The 23,810-nt window shown below is 39.5% G+C and overlaps 1 protein-coding gene across 1 annotated transcript in view; it reads right to left on the reverse strand.

Annotated features, from left to right (window-relative positions):
• Window positions 1-6,853: 6,853 nt before the first annotated feature.
• Window positions 6,854-23,810, reverse strand: part of LSAMP (limbic system associated membrane protein) — a 633,548-nt gene continuing 616,591 nt past the window's right edge. Inside the window, exon 7 of the mRNA XM_029215184.1 lies at window positions 6,854-6,973. Coding sequence (XP_029071017.1) covers window positions 6,876-6,973 — 98 coding nt within the window. The 3' untranslated portion in view covers window positions 6,854-6,875. The remainder of the gene's footprint in view (window positions 6,974-23,810) is intronic.

Below are 23,810 nucleotides of genomic sequence, written 5' to 3' on the forward strand. Positions count from 1 at the left end.
GTCAAGACAAGTGCAGCTGTGCTCAATCCATCCAGAACATGGCACACGGTAGTTCCTCATTAATCGTCTGAGAAACCATCCTCTCTACTTATGCTCTGCTCAGAGTACTTAACTTTCACATTTGATTTTGGCCTTCACAACTCTTACTATATTCAGCTCTATAACCTGATAAAATGTGTTTATTTTTGTCCTATTTTCAACTTGTCTTTTTAAAATGGTCCTGATTTGTACTTTTTGAAAATGAGGTTTGTTTTCTCTCCATCCATTTACTTGACTACAGAGCCTATAAGTTGAGTTTAGGGAAACTTATGCCATGAGAAGTTCCTTCCAAAACAAAATATATTATCTTGTCTGTTTCTCATAGAATAGCCTTTGAATCTGCCTGGGACCACATGCTTATGGCCACCAGCACAAGCAAAGAGTTTTCAAGGACAACCATTTACTATCATGAGGCACTTGGCCCTTCACATGCACAACTTCCTCACTTATTACATGCCTAATACCTAATCTGGCTATTTTCTCCCTATGAAAGATGATTAGAATATAGTTCAACAGTTAGATTTTATAATATTTTAACTGAGGAAACAACTCCAGCTCTCTCAATGCCAGCAGCATAATTTGAATGAGTCCCTTTTCTACATTGTTAAGAAGTTTTGATCAGAAGAGAATTATACAACCAGTCCAGGGACCCTGTATTCTAGAAAGTTTTGGCTTTGGAGATGGAGATGTTGGCATGATGGTTCTGAGAAGTGAAGATCAAACTAGATCAAAGTGATCAAACCAGAGATGACAAACAGCTGCTTAGAATGATGAGGTGGGCACAGCTCTACAGGAGGATTAAATTCTTATTCAGAATCAGAGAATTTAGAGAAGACAGAAGTTTTAGAGATGTCATTCAAATTTCTCACTTTCCGGATGAGAAAACCAAGACTCAGAAAGTTTAACTAATTTACCTAAGGTCACATGGCTTGCTTATAGTACAGACCCAGGGCTAGGACCCAATTTTCCTGACTCCCAATCCACCTTCCACCTACCTCACTTTATAAAGTTGTCATTTATATTGGGTAGAGGAGTGTACTTTAAGCGTAATATTAATTTGACCTAAATTCCTTTCGATAACAGTCTTTGCAGAAAATTCATGTGGTCCCTGTAGTGATCTCTTTGATGACTATTTATGTACCAGCTGTGCAGATTGCAGAAGACATGTATATGTCATTCTGTTAAACGCAACAGACACTTCAAAAAGACTTCAAGAGACGTGCCTGAGAGAGATACTCCCGATTAAAATGATTCTGTCCTCATTTGCAACAGTCAGGATAGATATATAGAAAATACATCTACCAGAGTAAGCAAGAGTAGCTCTTTCCTAGGGTGATTTAGCATTTTTTAACACCCCTCAATTTCTTAGGATTGAGATGACAAAGAAGCTCTCCCAATGTCTTTGTTGGATGGAAAATAAAAACTGAATAATATTTTGCTCATCAAGGTAGAGGTAACTTACTTTCCTTGGAGCTGTTGAAATGAGACTTCTTAGGTGGTAAGTAAGAGGTAAAGAAGACACTTGAGAGTTGATGTAACAGACACATGAGCGCTTAGAAGTCCGTCCTTCCTGTCTCTCCATTTCCCTTGTTCTGGGGTCAGGTGAGAAAACTGTGGCAACAGTTGGGAGAAACCCCACTTAGGTCCTGAAGGAACAAAGAGGTGGCCTCCTGTGACCTGATCAGGATGTGAACCTTTAACAGTTCTGTGGGTCTGCTTCCTTTAGCTGAGACAACCTCATGTTTGGGCAATTAGTCATCCTTCTTCCCATTCTGACCTGTGACGTGCTTTGGTTTTTATTTATTTTTATTTAATTTTTTTTTCCTTTCAGATTCATAGATTTAGCTGAACTTGCGCCCTGCATGAAAAATGAAGTTTACATAGTTTATATTATATGTACATAAACTACTGATTTACACACGATTGGTGCCGAATTTATTAATCAGCACACGGTATGTAAATGCATGAAGGAAATCAAGATTTTAAAATAAGTTTTCCATGATATCCATAAACATTTACGCTGGTGTAAATGCTAAACCTACCCCTAACATTAACACCAGCTTGCTTGCCAACAGGAAAGTCATGTGCGTTGCTGGGTGAAGAAAAATTCTTTCTTGAATATCAGTCGGCCACATTTAACAACATAGCGGCAAATGAGAATAGTTTACTTCTCTTCTACTGTATGCACATAAATGTAAACTCCATTTTGCCTTTAGTGAGACGCTTACAGATATTATGCCAACCGCTCTGGAAAATTTACACCACTGGAGCAAATGCAGTCTTTGGAGGAGAAATATTTTAAACACTTAAGTAAAGGAGCCTTCCTAAATTGGATTTGCATTTCTTAACTCAGGGTTTTTATCTAACAATTTTTGTGGTGTGTTTAATATTTGTCTTCAAAATATTAATAGTTTTTGTAGGTCAGGTATAGCACTGCACTTATATTTCTATAAAAAAAAAGAGAGTTATTAGGAACCAAGACTAAATACAGGCTGAAAGGTTTTAAAGTTGAAGAGAAAAATAAGGCCATGGTTATTCCCATGGAACATGGTCCATAAGCAAATTCCTTTTAAACAAATCATTACAAAGTAGAAAAACGGGGCTCCATGTCTTTCTAAATGAAGCATAGCTCTTTTTTTAAAACCAAATTCAGTACTTTTCTTCCTTTTAACTTTAAATCATTATTCTAGATTTGTTTTATAATACATACAATATTGTAAATATAGCATCTGTAAAGATAAGATTTAAAAAAAATACATACACATATATATTATTTTTCCACAAATAATTCAAGACCTGCAAAAAACAAAATGGGAAATTCTGGGACACAAGCCAACAGAAGCAGTCAAACCACAACTAACCTGGGGATGGAATCTATGATTCTGGAACGGTTAAGAAGCTAATAACTTAGTAGGTAATAACTCAGAAACAGTTTCATGCTGAGGAGTTTAGTTTTTGTGTGCAAAGGAGGTAAGTCCATTTTTGGAGGAGAAACAGATTTTTGTTTCTGTCCTCCAAGAACATGAAAATCACGAGTACTTTTACAAGGTCTCTATGAATAGCCCCAATTGTCTGAAGATGTAGTAAAAAATGCTCAGGGCAAGGGTGACGTCTGTCTGATTTGGAAGAGAAGGCAAAGGTCAATGGGACAATTCCTCCCAGTGGAAAATGAAAGGACTTTTCCCTAAGCCTTAGTTCTTTTACAGCAGAGGGATTTTATGTCTCAAAACTAGTAAGACTGTTCCTCCAACAAGGCAAAACGTTCTGGTGAACAATTGCACAGAGGATATAATTCTGCAATTGTAAAACCTAGGACAGTTTTCATTCTTCAGGAACTGCCCTTGGTCAAGGTCATTTCCGCTTTAGTTAAGTGCAAATCAGGTCTAAGGATTTTATTCTATGAATGGTAGAGTTTTACTTTGCATACAAAGGACATTAAATATATTAGCCATTCAGTTTAATTGATGTATTTCACTCCTTTCAGTATACTGCTTCCAACCAGTTGGTTCTTTTCATTGTAGGGTTTCAAGCTTTGATTACCAATGGACAAAATTCTTGAAGAGATTTATCGCACTGTGATGAACTAAATTCCAAGAAGTCCCATGTTTAAACTTACTCTCTTGGTGTCAGTTCTCTGGCTTCTACCTTTTTCCTGACCTTTCTCCAAACTATGTTTTCTTCCATTTTTCACATTGTTTAAAAACATCCTCAAACCTCTGAGGTTTCTGGGGTCAATGATTGCTCTGAAACAGGAGACAGGACAAAATACCCAGATCTTACCAGAGATATAAGCAAACACCACAATATTCAATACATGTTTAATTATGTTTAATATACGGACCATCATAATAAAACTCAGGGAACAAATGGTGCTGACATGGCAACGACATGCCGTTCAATGGATAATCTCCTTCCATAAAGCCAAGACCTTGTCCTTAGGATAAGGTAGAGACAATAAGAAATCTAGGTGTATGGTTAAATTCTGTGACGTGCCATAGGGATCTGTTCCTGAAATTGATACTAATCAGAATTAACTCCTATTACTTTTCTCTTCTTATATATCTTTAAATTAGCATGCACTCCACTACAGCTTCCACTTAAGGATGAGGCTGACTCTTCAATATATGGGAAATATTGATCATCAAGGATGATAAGCTTTTATTCCTGCACTAAGAAGACTAAACTGTTAGGGAAATCCCTGATTGTCAATAAATTGATGCTGCATAGGAATATGGCTCGCCTTCTCCATACTTTAGTAGCTACCATCTTGGATAAGAATGTCAGCCCTATGTCAGGATCTGCCACAAATACTTTTACCCACCACCAAGCCCAATGTGTCCTTCTATTTCATGTCTAAACTGCAAAATCATAAAAGAAGTCTGGTGCTAAGCTTTTAAAACAAACAACAGAATTCCCTAGCAGAGATTAAGATTACTACTCAACAAGGAGATCATTACCTTCAAAGACGAGATTCATTGCAAAGAGCCTTCAATTAATAAAATCTATTAAGATAAATTTCATATTTATTTAATTTTTCTTTCTTCCTTCCTGCCCTCTTTCCTTCCATCTTCCCTCTTTTTTCCTTTTTCTTTCTCCCTCCCTGTCTTTCTGTTTCTTCCTCCCTTCCTTCCTTCCCTTTCTGATTTACAGCTACGAAGTTTCCTGTTTTACATCACATAACAGCTATTTCCCAGGTTCTAAGACTTGGTGAGGTACCATATTTGGCTCTGCTGAAATACATTCAATTACGACCTCAGTAACAAGCCTCTCTCCTTTCACTAACTGAGCCATTTCCAATGCCTCCTATCTAAGTGAAAGCAATGGTTGGTTTCCTGACAAAGATATCTACACACAGAGAGCCAGATCTCTCTGTAAGGCTTTTCCTAAGAAAATCCTTCTGGTGTGGTGGTGATGCCAAGCTTTGTGGTATGTATGTAAGTTTTGCCTAAATGATTACAAGTTTCTCAGCTCTTCTGGTTAAGAACTCACATTTCAGTGTTAATGGCAAGATGGCTCTTGTAGATGTAAACTTAAACACTATATCCCCCACTGTATCTTTTTCAGGAGACTAGAAGCCAAGACTGAGCAGGAAAGATGGAATATAATGCCGTTCCCAGTGGAGTGGCCAGCCCTAAGAAAATGATGGAATACTGTGAACAGTGGTGCTACAAACACCATCAGTGGATGAGAAGGGAGATGATGTGGGCCACCAAATAAAGTATTAGCCTAAAACACCAGGACAGAGAGCTGCAAAGGAGCACAAGGAGGGGGTTCCTTTTTGTTATGGCTAGTGCTTTGTATTGGGGCTGTGATAGTATTTCTACCATATGAGTAGGGACCTGGGCACCTGTACTTCTCCCGCCTTGCTTATGCTCACTGTATTTTATCTGAAATAGGGAAAATCTCTGCTCAGGGAAATCCATGGGGCAAATGTAGTGTTATTTGAAGATTGGAGAGGGGGCAAACCAGGGCTGCTTAGGATCACCACGTGGCTCTTCATCCTTTCATTAGGACTTAACACTTGGAGACCTTCCTGCTTCTGGGAATTTGCTCCACACATGCTACTCATTCCTGTGGCACAGCAGGACCAAGAGTCTGCAAAAAGCCAGGAAATACATGAATCCCACAGACGCGGGAAACAAGAGTGAAGTCGGTCAACCTTCTCTCTTAGGTCACCTCATACGCATCACTGATTCTTTCTGCTGTTTGCTCACCCCATCAATAGTAGGCACTTTCACTGACAGTGATAATCTGAGTGACTCTGGACTGGGTTCTGACGACTGCACTGGGAGGAAGATGAGGTTCTGCACGGAGGCGGGGCCCAGCTTGGACTGATACACACAGGTCCTGTGACAGCCGTGGATGGGGGAGCAGCTCTGCGCCTGGCCTCCTTCCCACCACGGCCCCAGCCCCTTGTCACAGCCGCATCTCAAGATTACGATGAGCGACAGTATCTACAGCACAATGAGTCTATGTACACATGGACCATTCCCTCGGCATGCTTTAGAGAGAGGCGCACACGCTCACACACATGTACACCCACGTTGAGAGCGAGAGACAGCACGCGCGCGCCGTGGAGAGAATTAGAATGGCACTTCCTAGCATCTGCGGCGTGACCAGTGCTGGGGGGGCGGGCGGGGGAGAGCGAAGGGAAGCGGCGGGGGGAGGATAAAGGGGGCATACCCCGGACAGATGTGGGGGAGATAGAACACACTGGAGGGAAAGGAGATGGTCTTAAAAGTTGGAGAGAGAGTGGAGGCAGGAAAGCCAGGTAAGGCTCAGGGCAGGACTCCATTGATAGTCTGAATGGCTATGAGTCAGCTCAAATAAAAATCAGAATAAAATGATGATGGAAGTATAAACACCAAAGGCAAGACCTGCAAGACAGTATTTTTTCTTTCCCCACAAATGAAAAAAGATGAAGGAAGGATAAAGTGTGTGTGTGCGTGTGTCTGTGTGTGTGTGTGTGTGTGTGTGTGGCGGTGGAGGGTTAATATCCATCTGGTACTTCTTCAGCTGTCTTATTATTACAACATTGGATCTCTTTACCATGATGGAGTCTTTACACAGTATACATTTGCTTAGAAATACACATTTCTTGGTAGAACTTTTCCCACCCTGAATTATACATCAGTTTTTATTGATGGACTTTAAAATTGTTTTAAATGTTGTATTTTCTTCTTCGTTTTCTTATTTTCCCTTTCATTTATAAACACACAAAGTTGTGAAATAAACGGTCTCCCCCCATCTCGCTCTCTTTCTCTCTCTCTCGCTCTGTATCCTGTGTGACGCATTTTTGTGTGTTTTTTTATTATTATTTTTAAACTTTTATTCTGTTAACATTTGCTGAGAAGGCAGAGCAGAGATGCTGCCAGCAGCCACAGTGGTACGGCCAGACTGATGGATCCGTTTATTCCTCTCACCGACCCAGGTCCTGCAGTGCAAAAGAGAGAGAGAAAAGAGAATGGTTACATCTGGCCCACTCTATGTCACAGCTCACAGCTGACTGTGTCAGAGGTAAGACTGGGCCATGTACCAGCATCTCAAAGTCAGGGCACTTATATGCAGCCCAAGAAGGGCTCACGATCTTTTCTAAATCCTTCTCCTTGAGCTATAAGTATTTTAAGGGTTATCTTGTGTGATGGAGGAGTGGCCTCCTCTTTGCCCAACTTCATCCTGCACGCCCTGCTCGGCACAGCACTGCGATACCAGCACTCATTAAGATTCCAAGCATCGGTGAGTGTCCTTCAGCAGCCAGACACGGGCTCCTCCAGCTGCTTCATCACAGCATCTCCATCAATAAACATGGAACCAATCTGTGACTCTCTCCTTTCTCGGTGGGGAGCAGTAATTATTTATTTGTTAATGGGGAGGGGAATTGTTTCAAAGTAACATTTATGGCTGGGTGGCACCTTAGCTGCAAGGCAGAAAATAAGTCAACCCATCGTGGAATCTTAAGCAGCAGCGGGAGATCATCTGGTTCAAAGTCTTCATCTGACACTTTAAAAATAAAAACTAAAGACAGTAACAACAAAAACAAAAAAAGCCTAGCAAGGCAGGTCCAAACCAGAAGCAGAACTGAGGCTTGAACTTGCCCAGAATTCATCCTGGAGGGACTGTCTGTGGGTTTCCCAGTGCCACCTGAGTTTTCCCAATGTGGACACCATTTGGAGGATGTGGGTGTAGGAATGGAGAGGAAAGTGGGGAAGGGATTTGTGTGCTGACACAAAGAGAATTGAGGCAGTAAATGTAGGTCCAAAGAGCTTGTCTCCTATGCTTTGCCTGTTGCATTTTCTCCTTTTATATAGTTCTGTTCATTTAGATTCATTACAAGAGAAAAATAGTAGTATTTTTCACACCAAAGACTTTTGAATTTAAGACTGTATGCTTACCAGAGGTAAACCCACACACATATGGTCACCTTATCTTTGATAAAGGAGGCAAGAATATACAATGGAGAAAAGACATCCTCTTCAATAAGTGGTGCTGGGAAAACTGAACAGCTACATGTAAAAGAATGAAATTAGAACACTCTCTAACACCATACACAAAAATAAACTCAAAATGGATTAAAGACCTAAATGTAAGGCCAGAACAGACACTATAAAACTCTTAGAGGAAAACACAGGCAGAACACTCTATGACATAAATCACAGCAAGATCCTTTTTGACCCACCTCCTAGAGAAATGGAAATAAAAACAAAAATAAACAAATGGAACCTAATGAAACTTAAAAGCTTTTGCATAGCAAAGGAAACCGTAAACAAGACAAAAAGATAACCCTCAGAATGGGAGAAAATATTTGCAAACAAAGCAACTGACAAAGGATTAATCTCCAAATTATACAAGCAGCTCATGCAGCTCAATATCAAAAAAACAAACAACCCAATCCAAAAATGGGCAGAAGACCTAAATAGACATTTCTCCAAAGAAGATATACAGAATGCCAACAAACACATGAAAGAATGCTCAACATCATTAATCATTAGAGAAATGCAAATCAAAACTACAATGAGATATCATCTCACACCAGTCAGAATGGCCATCATCAAAAAATCTACAAACAATAAATGCTGGAGAGGGTGTGGAGAAAAGTGAACCCTCTTGCACTGTTGGTGGGAATGTAAATTGATACAGCCACTCTGGAGAACAGTATGGAGGTTCCTTAAGAAACTAAAAATAGAACTACCATACGACCCAGCAATCCCACTACTGGGCATATACCCTGAGAAAACCATAATTCAAAAAGATACATGTACTACAATGTTCATTGCAGCTCTATTTACAATAGCCAAGACATGGAAGCAACCTAAGTGTCCATTGACAGAGGAATGGATAAAGAAGGTGTGGCACATATATACAATGGAATATTACTCAGCCATAAAAAGAAATGAAATTATTTGTAGTGAGGTGGATGGACCTAGAGACTGTCATACAGAGTGAAGTAAGTCAGAAAGAGAAAAACAAATACCATATGCTAACACATATATATGGAATCTAAAAAAAAAAAAGGTTCTGAAGAACCTAGGGCAGGACAGGAATAAAGATGCAGATGTAGAGAATGGACTTGAGGACACAGGGAGGGGGAAGGGTAAGCTGGGACAAAGTGAGAGAGTGGCATGGACATATATACACTACCAAATGTAAACAGATAGCTAGTGGGAAGCAGCCACATAGCCCAGGGAGATTGGCTTAGTGCTTTGTGACCACCTACAGGGGTGGGTTAGGGAGGGTGGGAGGGAGATGCAAGAGGGAGGAGATATGGGGATATATGTATATGTATAGCTGATTCACTTTGTTATACAGCAGAAACTAACACACCATTGTAAAGCAATTATACTCCAATAAAGATGTTAAAAAAATTAAAATAAATTTAAAAAAAAGACTGTATGCTTAGACAATGACATTCAAAAGAGAAATTGGTGTCACTGTAATTATGTGTCACTTGGAAGTTTTGAGGGCACATACGGAGATCAATACGTCTGAATGAGTGTGTGTGTGTGTGTGTGTGTGTGTTTAAACCTATGATGGTTTGCAAATGCAATGGAAGCATTCTCTGGTATGTAAACGTTTCCAAAATTGTCTACAAACATACCAGATCAGATGTAAAATAACACGGAAAATGTTGAACTCAAAAATGTTTTCTTATCTATGTTTTATGTGAATAATAATAGGAACAACAACAACCAAATACAACCAAGGAACAATTATGTAGCAGTTCTTTCAAGTACTGTTATAAATGCTTTACAGATACAAGCACACAAGCATGTTATGAGGCAGGTACTCTAGTGAACCCTGTTTTACAGTGAGATAAGGGAGGCACAGAGAGGTTAAATCCATCGCACGAGTTTACACAGCTAGTAAGCAGAGGAGCTGGGGATCTCCCAGGTGGCTGGCTCCAGAGACTTTGCCTGTCACCACTGCACAGTGAGGTTACACAGTGAAGGGGTGCTGGTGAGTCCCTTGTCAAACATTCGGCAATAAAATCTGGGTTTGTTTAAAACAGTAGCCCAGAACAAAGAAAACAACAGGAAGGCATCCATTGTCTTTGAAAAAATGATTTTCATTAGAAGATTTTTTTACTAGAATGCCTTCTTGAGAATATTAAACATATCCCCTAATATAAAAATATGAATATATACAAAGTTTGAACAGCATAGTTCCAGGATAAAATAAGTGTTATTATGTGTTGAGCTGTGGAAACACAGAATAAACAATGTAAATATTCAATCGATTTGATTTTTCTGAATGGCTGTAGGATCCTATTAATAAAAGGCACTGTAGCTACCTTCAGGTTCACGCTTGTCATGAGGAATTAAGGTTCAGGAAGATTTTACATCCTGCACAAAGCACCTGATTCGTAATTGTTGACCAGGCCCTAGTGTTCTGAGTCTTAACTCAATGTTCTTCCTAATTCATCTCCCCCCACCCCATTCTTTCTGGCCTTTGGGGACCTTTCAGCTCCTTTAACGGTATCTCCCCAGGGCTTCTGGCGTGATGGCAATGTGTTTCCCTATCATTTTAATTCCTCTTTAGACTTTAGATGTCATGAGCTCTGTGGCACATTTGTTTGGATTAGTGTGTCAGTGATGCTTCCAAAACAAAGTCTACACACAAGTTGAGGCCATACGGGGTTAAGCAAGAATGATTTTTGTTTTGCCCTAGGGATAGTATGAAAACAGAAAGTTTTCAGAAAGACTCAATTCTGCCTATTTTCTTAATATCATTTTTAGTGCTGGGACAGGCTAGATTATCTTTCAGACATCTTGGAGTTGAGTGGTACCTGGGGGAGTCTGAAAAGTCTAGTGTTACCATTTTATTTGAAGGGTAGTAAATATTTGAAAAAACAAAAATGCCATCATTGAAAAATATGATATATGCGTATATGAACCTAGATAAATATTTCATATATAACGCTCTTGCTAATGTATGTACACACATATATATGCAGATACCAAGAGAAGTATATTTGTTATATGCATACTCATATATACACATATGATATACACACGTTATAGGTCTTTTAATACACATAATTGAGAATTCACTGTTACTTTCACATGCTATTCTATGTTATACATAGGGAATCCCAGTACAACTGTGCTAATAATCTTTAATTTTATCTCTAATAAAATTATTATTACATATTTGAAATGTATTTTGTGGATCTGTTAAAGATATTTTCATCTCTATCAATTACTATTTATTAAGTGCTCTCATATAGCTATTTGATGTGCTTATATGACTTCCTCTTTTCATAACCGGTTTTGAGAAAAAATAAATAGGCTTGAAAAAGTACAAGGGTAAACGGGTGATAGTTGTGGAATCAACACAAATGTGTGTGCAATTACAGACATGTATATGACTGCATAGGAGACTGTTTCAGTTAATGGCTATTTCAGGGAAGGGTAATCAGCGAAATCATTAATTATGTTTTAGTTCATGGTTATGAAATTTCTGCTTATTTATGGAAATGCAAATAATAAATCTTATTTCCCACGCCAGATGGCCACACTCAGCAAGTGCTTTTATATACTGACAGATATAATGAAAGCAAGAGTCTGCAAACATAAATTAGCCTTAAGAATAGATGCGCAAATAGAACCACAATTCAAAAATTGCTACATGTTTTTCATGTAACAGACAAAAATCATATCTTGGTATTTAGCCACATCCTATATGTGTATATGTGTTTATCTAGTAAACATTCAATAAGCGGTAGCATTATCATTATTGTTATTAACTCTAAAAGTCTGGATTACAGAAAGGCATGAAATACCTGAATCAAAGGCATTGGTTTGTGAACTGGATCAAGGCTTTTAATGTTTGACCTGAAGGTGTGAAATTTAGCTGCCGCAGGATTGGGAATCTTGAGTCAACACACCAGGTCAAGGTTCTCAGCCCCAGGACAGGATGATAGGTGAGACTCTGTATCAGGGTCGAAGCCGGACCACACTTTGCCATGACAATGCTTATCAAAGGGAATTTGTGATTAAGGGCAAAATTGATAAAACATCCTGAAATTTCGAGATCTGAGAATTTGGGGGCAAGTCTTTACCCTACAAATGTGATGCAGGATGCTAAACCAACTGATTTGTCTTTCAGTAAAATCTCAAGGAAAGGACAAGGTGATTTTTCAGCACCTGCTTTAGAGAGCGTGTGCTTGGAGACACTTTGTGATTCAATGTGGCCAACATTTCTGTTGCTTCTCCTGAATACTTTGAGCTTTTTTCCAGGATTTGGGACGAGATTTATTCAAAATAATCATTAACCACACCGTCAGTGATCACTGGGCATTCCTTCCAGCCACTAAGGTATCCAGGTCATTTATAATTTTATTCCTGTACATAGTTCAGCCATACAAGAAAAGAAGAAGGGCCAGATGAGTTTAAGTTTGAATTCTTCTTAGAATTACTAAGGATTGACTGACTAAAAAGAAAACAAAAATATAAACGATATACAAAACAATTGTTAAGCAAAGGAGAAAAATAATCTCCTAAATGTCTCAGTATCTAGATGCCCAGACTGAGGCCCCCCTCAGTGTCCTGGGAGCCATGTTTAAAGGGAAAAAGACTGACTTTGGCGCCACCTGCTTTCCACTCTCCGCCAGTACAGCTTTCTCTGCGTGAATGAATCCACTGGAGATGACAGCCTATAATTTCCAGGCTGGAGCAGATTGGAAGAGGGGATATATTAATATTTTCTTTGACCCGTGTGTCTTAGAATTAAATTTGGGTTCCTTCTCCATAATTCTTTATGCATTAGCTCCTCTTTCTATAAAGTGAGTCTTGGGTAAGGCTGAAGTATTCTCACAGTGAAGTGGGATTATCATATTTTTTCCATCAAAACAGCATAAAATATTTTGACTTCAAAAATTTTGAAATTTTAGGCCATTACTTAGAATTTCTTTGAATGACACGAGGAATTTTTCTCGTTGGTCTTTGAAAAAAAAAAATCGTATGCCCTATTTTCCCCTCCACACCAAAACTCTGTGGTATCACTAAGTTCTACTAACACCAGCTACTTAAGATTCAAATGTAATTGATAATCATGGCATTGGAGAGGGAAGAAGGGCTGAAGAGAATGGTAGTTTATACTTCTTGCCCCAAATAATCTTGGTCCTATGTACATATTTTTGGTCACCTCTTCCCTGCTGCATTCTGTGAGGACTTGCTAGCACTGGTCATAAACAAGGTGCTGGACCTTTCCTGGGTGTAACCAACGAAGTGTCCACAATCTCTGAGGTTCTTCACTGGTAGGCTCTAAGTACCACAAGAACAGGTTCTCACTACTGAGAATGATCTTGGTAGTCTCATCCCCTTTGAAACTCAGAGAAGAAGACATCTTCATAGGAGACAATTACCAATCCAGGTGGGTGGCCATGCAGATTTATGGAGGGTAGTGTCTGCCAAACAGATTTTTCCATGACTCTGGTCTGGGGACAGACACTGTTAGGGATTTCTGTTGGTTTTGTGAAGATGACACCTCAGAATTGGCAAATTGTTTGAATCTTAGGGTCCATATCCTGAAGCTTTGAACTGATTGCACTGTCTTTGTAGGGGAAAGAATACAACTTATATGCCACATGGCTGATGAAGTTATGTGGGGCAGCTGGAGGGTACAAAATCCTGGGATATCCCAGCAGCCTGGGTATAGTGTAGCAGGGTGAGGGTATATGAAGACCTGGGAGAACGCTCAGGCAGGAGGGGATATTAAATGCTCAAGTGCTTCATTTTAGGAGACCCTGTTCTATCTCCTTTAGCAATATATCTACTTGAACAGCCAACAAGGGATGGTAAAGTAGACTCTCTGGCTCTTCTGAGAGCCCTGTCATTGGGCATTTCCCAAAGTGCAGCTCTGCAAGAATTAACCATGGGCACTTAAGGAAAGTGGGAGGGGGAATAACTTGCTCAGCTCCAGAGATTTAAAAATGAATAGCTGTCAAAAGCAATATTGGGGTCATGGGTTGGATTGGGGCTGTTTTTTTGCAAATGAGAAAGTTCACAATTTGGGAAAAATAGTAGCAGATGTGTTATGGAAATTATTATCGCAGATTATTGAAATGAACTAAAGTGTATAAGGCCCCGATGTATTGCTGTAGAATCTTAATTTTAACATACAGAAGGTAATCAGAAATAAGAACCATACCTTTTTGCTTGAAGTGCACGGTGGTGCCAATTTCTAAAAAGGAAACACTTAGCAAAACAAAAACAGGTAAAAAGTTCTGTATCAATTGAGAACAAGCACAAAGGTAGTCTGGTACTCTCCACTGAAAGGAGCATGAGAGGAAGGGTGGGAAGAACACTCTCAGAGGAACATATATGGGTAGAGATGGAAAGAAAGGCACACGGAAAGAGGCTGTTTTGTTGGAACAAATGTGCAGTTGGAGGTGGCAAAAACAATTTGCAACTACAAATACTTGATGTAACATGTGATGTGTGCAGACAAGTGCAAGAGCTCTGCATGTAAAAGTACACTTGACTGCAATTTAGGGGAATAATAGGATGTGTCTGGCTCCCGACCGCATTCTACCATATTGATCCTGGTTTGCTTTCCTCAAGCCAATTGCCTTTCTTCCTTTGCCTTTCTTCCTTTTCTTCTAATACACTCAATCCATTCCAACTTTCAAACCTTTGCACTTGCTGTTTCATCTGCTTGGAGTGTTCCTCCCCAGGCCTCTGCCTGGCCTACTCAGTCACTTCATTCAGGTTTCTGCTGAAATGTCAACAACTCAGGAAGGATTTCTCTCATCACCTTCTCAAAAATGGTATCCTCTGTTACTTCCTATTATTTTACCCTGATTTACTAATATTAAGAGCACCGATCACTACTTGGCATCATGTCATACACTTACTTATTTGCTTGTTCAGAGTTTATCTCCTCTGTTAGAACATATGTGCCATGAAGGCAGCGACAGTGCATGTCTTGTCAACCATTGTGTCCCTGGGGCCTCGATAAGAGCCTGGCATGCAGCAGGTACTCAATAAATATTTGTCGAGTGTATAAATAAATCTCAGGGTTGGAAGAGCTGCTATAGGTCAAATACTTGCCTTCCCTTTTAAGTATCCTTATCAATTAAACCACAGTACTTAGATCTTTAGGAGTAAATATGGAACATTTCCATAGGATACTTTGAATCTCAGGACCAGCTGAATGACTGCTCAGATATAGGAGCCCAAACCATGGCTGTTGGATAGGGATTTTCTTCTCTTTGAAGATCAGCATGTAGCCCTGCATCCCTGAATGGCATGCTTTCACTAAGTGACTTGGACTCTCAAGCCAAAGAGATGATTTTGATTTGGACATCCAGTCTCCTCACTGTCCTGCTTGAAACTTGTTTATGCTTTCTTATGGCTTCCGGGATAAAGGCTAACATCCCTAGCATGACATCCATGGCTCTGCCCTTTCACCCCTCCAGCCTCATTAATGTTTATCATCTCTGCATTCCAGCCCACAAGCCGTCTTGATGCTCCATGGTACCATGTTTTCTCTGCTGTGAGGCCTATGGCTTAATGATATCTCTGCTAGGAATCCCACTCGTCATTCAAACTTCAGTTACAAATTCCACAGAGATGTCTTCCTTTGACTCCTTGGTAAAATTATGTCCCTTTGTTATAAGTTCTGTTCTCCTTCATAACACTCATCTCAGTTTTAATTTCAAATGCATTTGTCTGAGGTTTTGATTAATGCTTATCTTCACTAGTGAACTTTGAGTTCCATGGAAGCAGAGGCTGAGTCTGTTACTGTTCCCTGTTTAGCACAGCAAATGCATGACGGCACTCTGAGTGCAAAACGGGCCAAAACAGAACGGGCAGAATCACTGAAATGTGAGAAAAATAAAGGTATGCCAGGCATCCTCCTAACAGAGGATCTGAGACTCTGTTAAGACAACAGAGAATCTGAGTAGCTGAACTCTTTATTCTCTGATTTAGCACAAAGGGGTCAGATCTTCAGAATCAGGTCTGCAAAGTTTCTGAGGTTCAGAGCAATCTACTAAGCCTCTCCCTCCCTGATTTTCCATTTGCCCGTCCAAAGGAGACCACAACGAGAAGCTCTCAAACAGCACGGTGTTTTCTAGCATTCTTATGATGCCAACAAGAAGGGCACAATTATCCTAGTGTCTGAAGTCTTGAAAATGTTTGGCTACAATTCAGCGTTAGCAAAACTAGTATCAGCTGGACTGTGTGTGCATCTAAGGACAGTTTCTCTAAACTGGTCAGGTGTGGAGTGGGGGCTGGTGGGGAGCCCCGTGTGAATGTTCTTTTATACCATGAGTGCCGGTGCACTTCCGAAGACACTCAAGGCCATCAGCACCTGCCCTTCTATCCTTGAAGAGTTAGTCCATTACTTGTAGCAGGATGGAAGTCCATTCAGAAGCTTGGAGCAAGATTTCTGCTCCTCTCCTAGCAGAAGCCAGCAACTGATGTCTCTCTCACCTTAGAAGTGAAGCAAGATTCTCTCAAGATATAAAATGCCAGTCTCCACCTGTTGACCACACTGATCATCGGACCACTAACGTTTCAACTGTATATTAAACACGCTGACACCTGTTTTCTTTCATAACACCTGATCTCACCACTTTTCTTTGAAATCAGCATATCACCTTAAAATGTGTGGAAAAGGCACTGTAGAGAATTGCTTATCGTGATATGAGGAAACTGAGGCCCAGAGAGGCTGATCAGTTCTCCAAGGTCACACAAACAGCAAGAGGCAGAGCTGAGACTGAAGTTCAGGGCTCCCGGTTCTCCAGCCAGAACTCTGAACATTATTCACTATACCCCTCTGGAATTTTTATGACAGCAAAGCTGAGTAAGCATAGCCTATATAACTCTAGGGTTATCTATCACTGGGGCATTTAAATGACTCAATATCGACTGGGGAAAGTTTGGCTCTGCTCTGTGCAAAGTACAACTTCTTTCTTTGGTCAAGCCTTTTGGTTTATCATTCTTCAGAATTTAGAAGGACCTCTCAAGGTCACAAAGTGATGCTCTTCACCCAAAGGGGCTTAGATCCGTGACGGAATCATCTTCATGTAAAGAACACCTGTTTTTCCCTGCTCCATCCCGGGCCTCATGGAATAATTCCAAGCAATTGTTCAGGAACCTGGGCAAGCAGGGAAACCAATAGTTCTGCTTAAGCTATAAATTATCACTTCATTTCTCTCTGCCTCAGTTTCATCAACCGTAAAATAAGTTTAATCAAATGCTTCTTATACATTTATTTTATCGGTTAAATTAATTATCATACTATGCTTAGAATGCTGCCAGACACATAGTAAATGCTCAATAAATAAGAGTTGTTGTCAGGTTTATGGTAAAAATCCCTTCTAGGAAAGATTGTCAGTTAAAGTTTGGCAGAAAAAGAGAACAACAGATCTTAAAAGTAAGCCATAGCAATACAGTTTCAAAAAAAATTTCTTTTTAAAAATCTGCAACACTATGGATGAACAAAACAAGATACTGCTAGCACACTGAAGTGATAGGGATGCAGGCTGATTAGGTAGCAGTTTGGTCAGGAGAAAACTAGCAATGGGTTAACCAGTCACTGGCACAGGCTTGGGCAAAAGTTTATATGTCCTAAGTGGATTTCTTAGGAAACAGACACTCCCCTACTAATCAATTAAAAAGAGTTCAACAAAATAATTTAAAAACATTGCTCAAATACTACACTCTATGAAGAAAATGTCACAAAAATTCAGATAAAAACATATACTTGTTTAAAATATCTTTAAAAAGCAAACTAGCTTACCGGTTAAATTTTAGGAAGTCTTCCCTATTGCAATAAATGAACTAGTTTGTGAAATACTAATGATCTTAACACTTGGAATTCCATTTGCACTTAGAAAAAGGGAACAGAGTGCTTATTTTGTACAATTATTTCCTACTCATCCTCTTCTGTTGGAATAGAACATTCTCTTTTGAGGAGCAAAATCCCGGACTTTTTTGAGCGGGGCTCTTTGAAAACTTGGTTGTATGCTGCCATCTTGTGGTAATACTAAGACATGTTCCTTTGCGCCGTCTAAAGTAAATCACCTTTGTCCACGAGGTGGCAGTAGTGAGAAAGAAATTTTTTTTTTTTTTTCCAGAGCAGGCATGAAATGTTATTTGCAAAAAGGAGCCTCCTATTATAGGCAAGAAAAAAAATTTTTTTTGGTCCCTAACAACTGAAAATTATTCTTGCTTTTCCAACGTGAAGGCAATCTCAGGTTCTTGAGTAAAATTGCCTTGCCAGGGATACCAATTCTGTAGGGATTCCCTGGACATACCTATTAGAATATACCTGAAACCTACCATTTTTATGCCTCTCGAAGTCTTCTCAACACACGTCGATCTTGCTTTAGCAAATACACTTAAAAAGTAAGCATGGCAGTGCCAGTCTAAATAGTAGAATAAAAAGATAAATCTACTGCAGCAATACAATGGACAAAATTTTGGGGGGTTCTAGTACAGAGGCAGTTCTAGACGTCTGCGGAAGCATTATTGTCATATGCTTAGACCTCAGCTCCTGATGAAGGCGTACAAGGAGGCGATAGGAAAAATAATTTAATACTAGAAAAAGCAAGTGCCTTGACAAATTTATTTATGCTAATCTGTCTTTGACTTTCAGATTCTTTACAACCAGCCGTGCTATACAAACGTGCAGCATCAGAAAGAGCTGACTGGGCTTTTCTCATTGGCATAGACAATGTCTTCCTTGTTCACTACTGTAGCCTCAGCTCACTATTTCTCTAGCACAGAGTATATGTTCAATAGATTTGCTGAATAAGTGTCTGAGTGCATAAATGAATAAATGAATGAGTGACTGAGTGAATGAATTAATCAATCAATACCTTAAGAGCTGCCCTCCCTAAGATTCTAGGTAGGGGGAAATTTTATTCTCTGAAACCACTATGCCTTAACACAAAGGCAAAATTATTGTTGGGAATTCACAGTCATTTAAAGAACCATATGGGGCTGGGAGGTCCTTTCATTAGTCCCCAAATCCCTGGCAGGTAGAAAATTTTCTGGAGGGCTAAGCTTTATTTAAGAACTCATGAAATTTAAACCTTAGAAAATAAAAACCCAAGATGTTCTTTTGTTCAAAGGCCAGAAGATTTAGTCTTTCCTCTCATCTGCCATTATGTGGTATAATTAGGTCTCTCTCTCTCTCTCTCTCTCTCTCTCTCTCTGTAATTAGGGTGAGTGTTGTGAAGGTGAGGGATGCTTCACTGGAAGCTAGAGTTTACAGTTTGGTAACTCCCTTAGTACCTGAGGAAATTTCCATATCTATATTTATGAGCTGTTTTGGCATTTTGCCTTCTTTGAATTTTATCTGGGAGAGGAGGTGAGGGTACAACGAATCCACGAGGGGAAGAATTGATTTTCAGTACTTTGACTCTTAACAACTTATCTCTAATCCTATGCTTATAAGCATTCATTCTAATTCACAGGTAGGATATGTAGAATTTAGCAGTTTATACTGTTCGTGCAATTGTTCTAATTCCAGGGTATTTACTTGAACGTAAACGGCTCACTTTTCAATACACCACAGCCATTGGAGCAAGGAGAAATTCTCTGTTGCATATGGCACAACTCTTTCTATGAAGCCAATCTTCTGATATGTCCCAGGTTTTGAAAATGACATGTTAGAGGACTTAAAGTAACTAATCGCACTTTTTTTCTGGGCCAGAATGAATAAGAGTGTATGTTCAGGGGAGACGGAGGGTCCAAATTCAACACAGATTTTATCCTCCAGTTGCCTGGGAAAAGTAAGAGAGGGACAGAGTTAAAATCATTAAGAAATTTAATGAAATTAATGTATAAGAATATTCGACGTGTTGCTGCTTCTTCCCTCACTGATGCTGAGGACCTGAAGCATGACATTTGTTTTAAGTGTCCTCCATGGGAATTTATGATTTTTTGTGCTCTTTTGGTTTTTTTTGGTCAAGGTTTTGAAAAATAAAACCTTTTTTTATTATAGTAGCTTAAAAGGGGGACATCTTTATTAATTCAATTTTCAAAGCCACACTCTGGAAGTTGTCAATTTCTTTCTCAATGGTTTCTCTGCTCTACCTGGAGGCTTTAGGGGTTAGCACTTCTACTTACAAGTATTATTATTATTTTCCTTTTTACATAGGAAAAAGATATGCCTATGATTTCTATTTGGATTGTTAGAGCTTTAATTTTTCTCTTTTACTATATTCACATTTTATAAACCCTAATGCCTAGTATTTCTAGAGTAATGTTCTCTGAGAATCACAGTAATCATTCTGCGTCTAGTTCAGGGGAAAAGCCAAAATACAGAAATGGTTCTAAGAGTCAACATTTAAGATTACTCCTGTTTTCTTAGTTATTTCATAGGTTGATCATTATCCTGACTACTAGGGAAATACATCAAACTGGCTGAGAAAACTAAAAAGTCTTAACATGTCATCAATATTTGAGAAAGGAAGTTGGCCTCCCCCTTAGCTAGATTTGGGTCAGAAAGGAATCCTACACTTGACTTTCAAATGCTCCTAGGGGTTTTTCCTCTTAGAGTTGACTGCGACCAGGAATGAACTTCAGATGTTTGATGCTGTTTTGGAGTGAGTCAGAGATATGAATGATTTACCGAGTTTTTTGCCACCTTTGACATACGGTGAGAGCTCCGTGGTGAATGAATGAGTAAATCCAAATCAAAACTAATGCTGACATAATTTCTCATTATATGGTAAAATAATTGAGACTCATTCCTTATTCTCATCAATTAGTGAACCAACCCTCTACTAACTAAACATTCGATACTAAAGAGAATTGGAGAAAATATTTTTACAATAAAAGGTCATTTCATTCAAAAAAGACAAATTTGTATTAATACCCCAATTTAGAGAGAGAGCGTAGGAGGACCCACATCTGAAAGGAGGACTCTTACTGGAAATCCTGGAGGTGACACAAGGGAAATCTCTTGTAAAACGAGTCAGGTTTGACTTAGGACCTGGAAGAGTTGAGAGAGCGCTTGTGCCTGTGGAGAGAGCACTGGCTTCGGGGCAGGAACACTGCTCCTGGACCTGCCTCTTCTGTGACCCTGAGCAAGCCACAGGAACAGGCCCAGCCTCAGAGAGGGCAGAAAAAGGAGAACGGGTTAGGTGTTTTAACCTGAACATTTCATAGTACACTGACAGCTCCAACATTCAGACGAAACATTTGTTTATATCATTATTAATGGTGCTATCTCTGGGGAGAGAGATTATATATAATCTTTATTTTTTTCTTTATAGTTTCATATATTTTCATATTCTTCCATAATGAGAATACATAACATTTATTATCAGAATGGAAAACTATTTATAAAAACAAATCAATGCATTTTTTAAAAAAAACCTCTAAATCTGGGGAAAAGAAAGTAATCAATTTCTGAATCTTTAGCTTTGGGTTGACATCATTACAAAGAGAATGAATGTTTTCCTCCACTTTTTAGTTGGCTGGTATACAGTAAAACTAAAGAGAAGCTAAGATAGGTGAGCTCTGACTTCGATAAGGAGCATCGTCTTTACAGCATGAAGTGACAACGCAATGAGAAATGTAATATATGGGTCTATGAGGTCCTTCTGACTGCACGCTTGAAGTAATTGCCCTGTAGAGTGAGTAGAGATGCACGAATTAACTTTAACTGCTACGGGCTCTGCTCAGTTGTGATATGGATGGTTCCAGAGAGTACAGACTCACTAAGCACTCCTGACATAAAGAGAGGGTTTCATTAAGTCTCTTACAGCAAAGTCAGCCTTCGCAAATCCTGCAGATTTCTTATTTAGCCTGAGAGGTTTAATTTTTAATAATCAGTGAATTAAAATGTTAGAGAATGCCCAATGGGCTAAGTTTAATAAAGGAGTTTCCCTGGGCCACTCCACCTGAAAATATGCATAAGATAGAAAAACTCCAGAAGCAAATTTGTTTGAATCAGCTATCAGTAAGGTATTAGGGCCAGACATGAACCTCCTGTCTTAAAGAAGAAACACGTGCTTCTGCCCTTGTGCCTGGAACACGCCCATTGCACCTGTGAGTAAAATCTTGGCCTTTGCCCCTCGATGGAATTAAAGAACAGTCATCTCATTTCATAAAGAGCTATCTCCCAGCCCCGAATCTACTTATTGTTGGGGCAAAGTAGATTATATTTTCCGTGTTTAAAAATATACATTTTATGTATATTTGAAGCCTTTTGTGCCTTCATGTATTTAACTTGCTAAAAAAGGATTTAAAAAGTACAGGTTTGGGTCGGTCTCTAGAGATTTTCCTCCTGTCTGGTTTTCTTTCTCTCTACTTCTATGCTCTAAATTGTGAATTGCAGATCCGTTTTAGAATACATTTTAAATTTAAGTTCTAAGGGATTCAAGATGGTCTTTAATCCATGTAAGATGTGTTCTCAATGGGCAGTGCACACTAGTTTCAAAATCAAAAACATTCAAATACCATGAAACAAGGTAACTAGCCTATGGCATTTGAATGCAGAGATAACAAGTGAATTTGTGAGATTTCCTGGGATGTTAAGGCTCTTGGAAATAAGGGATTATTTATTGGAAATAAGGGAAGATAAGGGATTAAAAAAAGGTGGTATGCTCAGAGTTACCCTAGGGCCTGCATCTGCGGCACTGACCGCCGCAGGGCAGAACTTGGTGAAGGCGGTTCTCGGTTCTGCCCTGGGCCCTTCCACAGTGACTGTACTACTTGGAGCGCCAGGACGCCTCAGTGATTTATCTGTCATTCCTGCTGCGTCACCGACTCCAAACATAGCATCATCACCAGGTTCTAGAGCAGCTGCTGGAAAACGCAAATGGCTCCATACGACCTGACCGTTCTTACAACTAAAATAAAAACCTACTATCAAACCTCCTTGTTGAGAGGCTGAAAGTTTTCTCTAGATGTTCTGCTAGATAATAGGCTCTCAGCATCCTCCAGGAAACTCACCTCTATAACACCACCTACCATACAGTATACGCTATCCGTACATATCTGTACAATCAGGCGGACAGGTGCTGTTTCTTGTCTTAAATGTGTAACAGGGGTAGAAATGCCCATCTCCTCTCTTTTAACTCCACTGGTTTATCACTTTTCTTTTAAACAGGCCAGACGCAAACAAGGAAAAGTAGGAAACTATTAGGGAAAAATGTATTTTTTTTTCAGATTTTAGAAATTCATTAGACCATATTGTTCAGCTCTCTCTGGACTCTAGATCTCTGCATTCCTGGGATGTTCTGCTCTTCTCTCCCTTCTCTCCTTTCTGCCTTAATTTTGAACTTCACTTTCACCTGGAAGCCTCTCTGACCAGTCCAGGTTAGCTAAGGTGCCCCTGTTCTGTGCTCCCCATATACCACACAGGTTTCCTCAACATAGCAAAGTTTCCTGTGATTGCTTAATTCATCATCTACTGCCCCGTCTGGTCTGTAAGCTCTATTAGTGCTGAGGCCGTGTCTGGCTTGCTCTCCACAGTGTTTCCCAAGATCCAGCTGAGAGCTTGGCACATAAAAAGTACTAGGATAGTACTTTTTTTTTTTTTTGAGGGAATGAACAGTGTAATCAAAATATCGTGTATTGTTAAATAAACTTCATCTGGGCCAGAAACTAGTGTGCACTGCCCATTGAGAATGAAGTTAATTTCTTGTGTTCCTCATGGTTAGAAATCAGAGGAAAAGAAAACATGGACTCTAAAAGGAACTTGACAAAGCAAAAGCAAGTGGAGAGTACATCTAAATGCAGAACAAGTGACACTATTCATTTAATGACAGAATGGGAGGGCTGATCCTTAGGGAAGACCAACCT

The sequence above is a fragment of the Monodon monoceros genome, unplaced genomic scaffold (genome assembly GCF_005190385.1).
Source record: "Monodon monoceros isolate NGI ecotype Baffin Bay Population unplaced genomic scaffold, NGI_Narwhal_1 Super_Scaffold_11, whole genome shotgun sequence".
Classification (NCBI taxonomy): Eukaryota; Metazoa; Chordata; class Mammalia; order Artiodactyla; family Monodontidae; genus Monodon; species Monodon monoceros.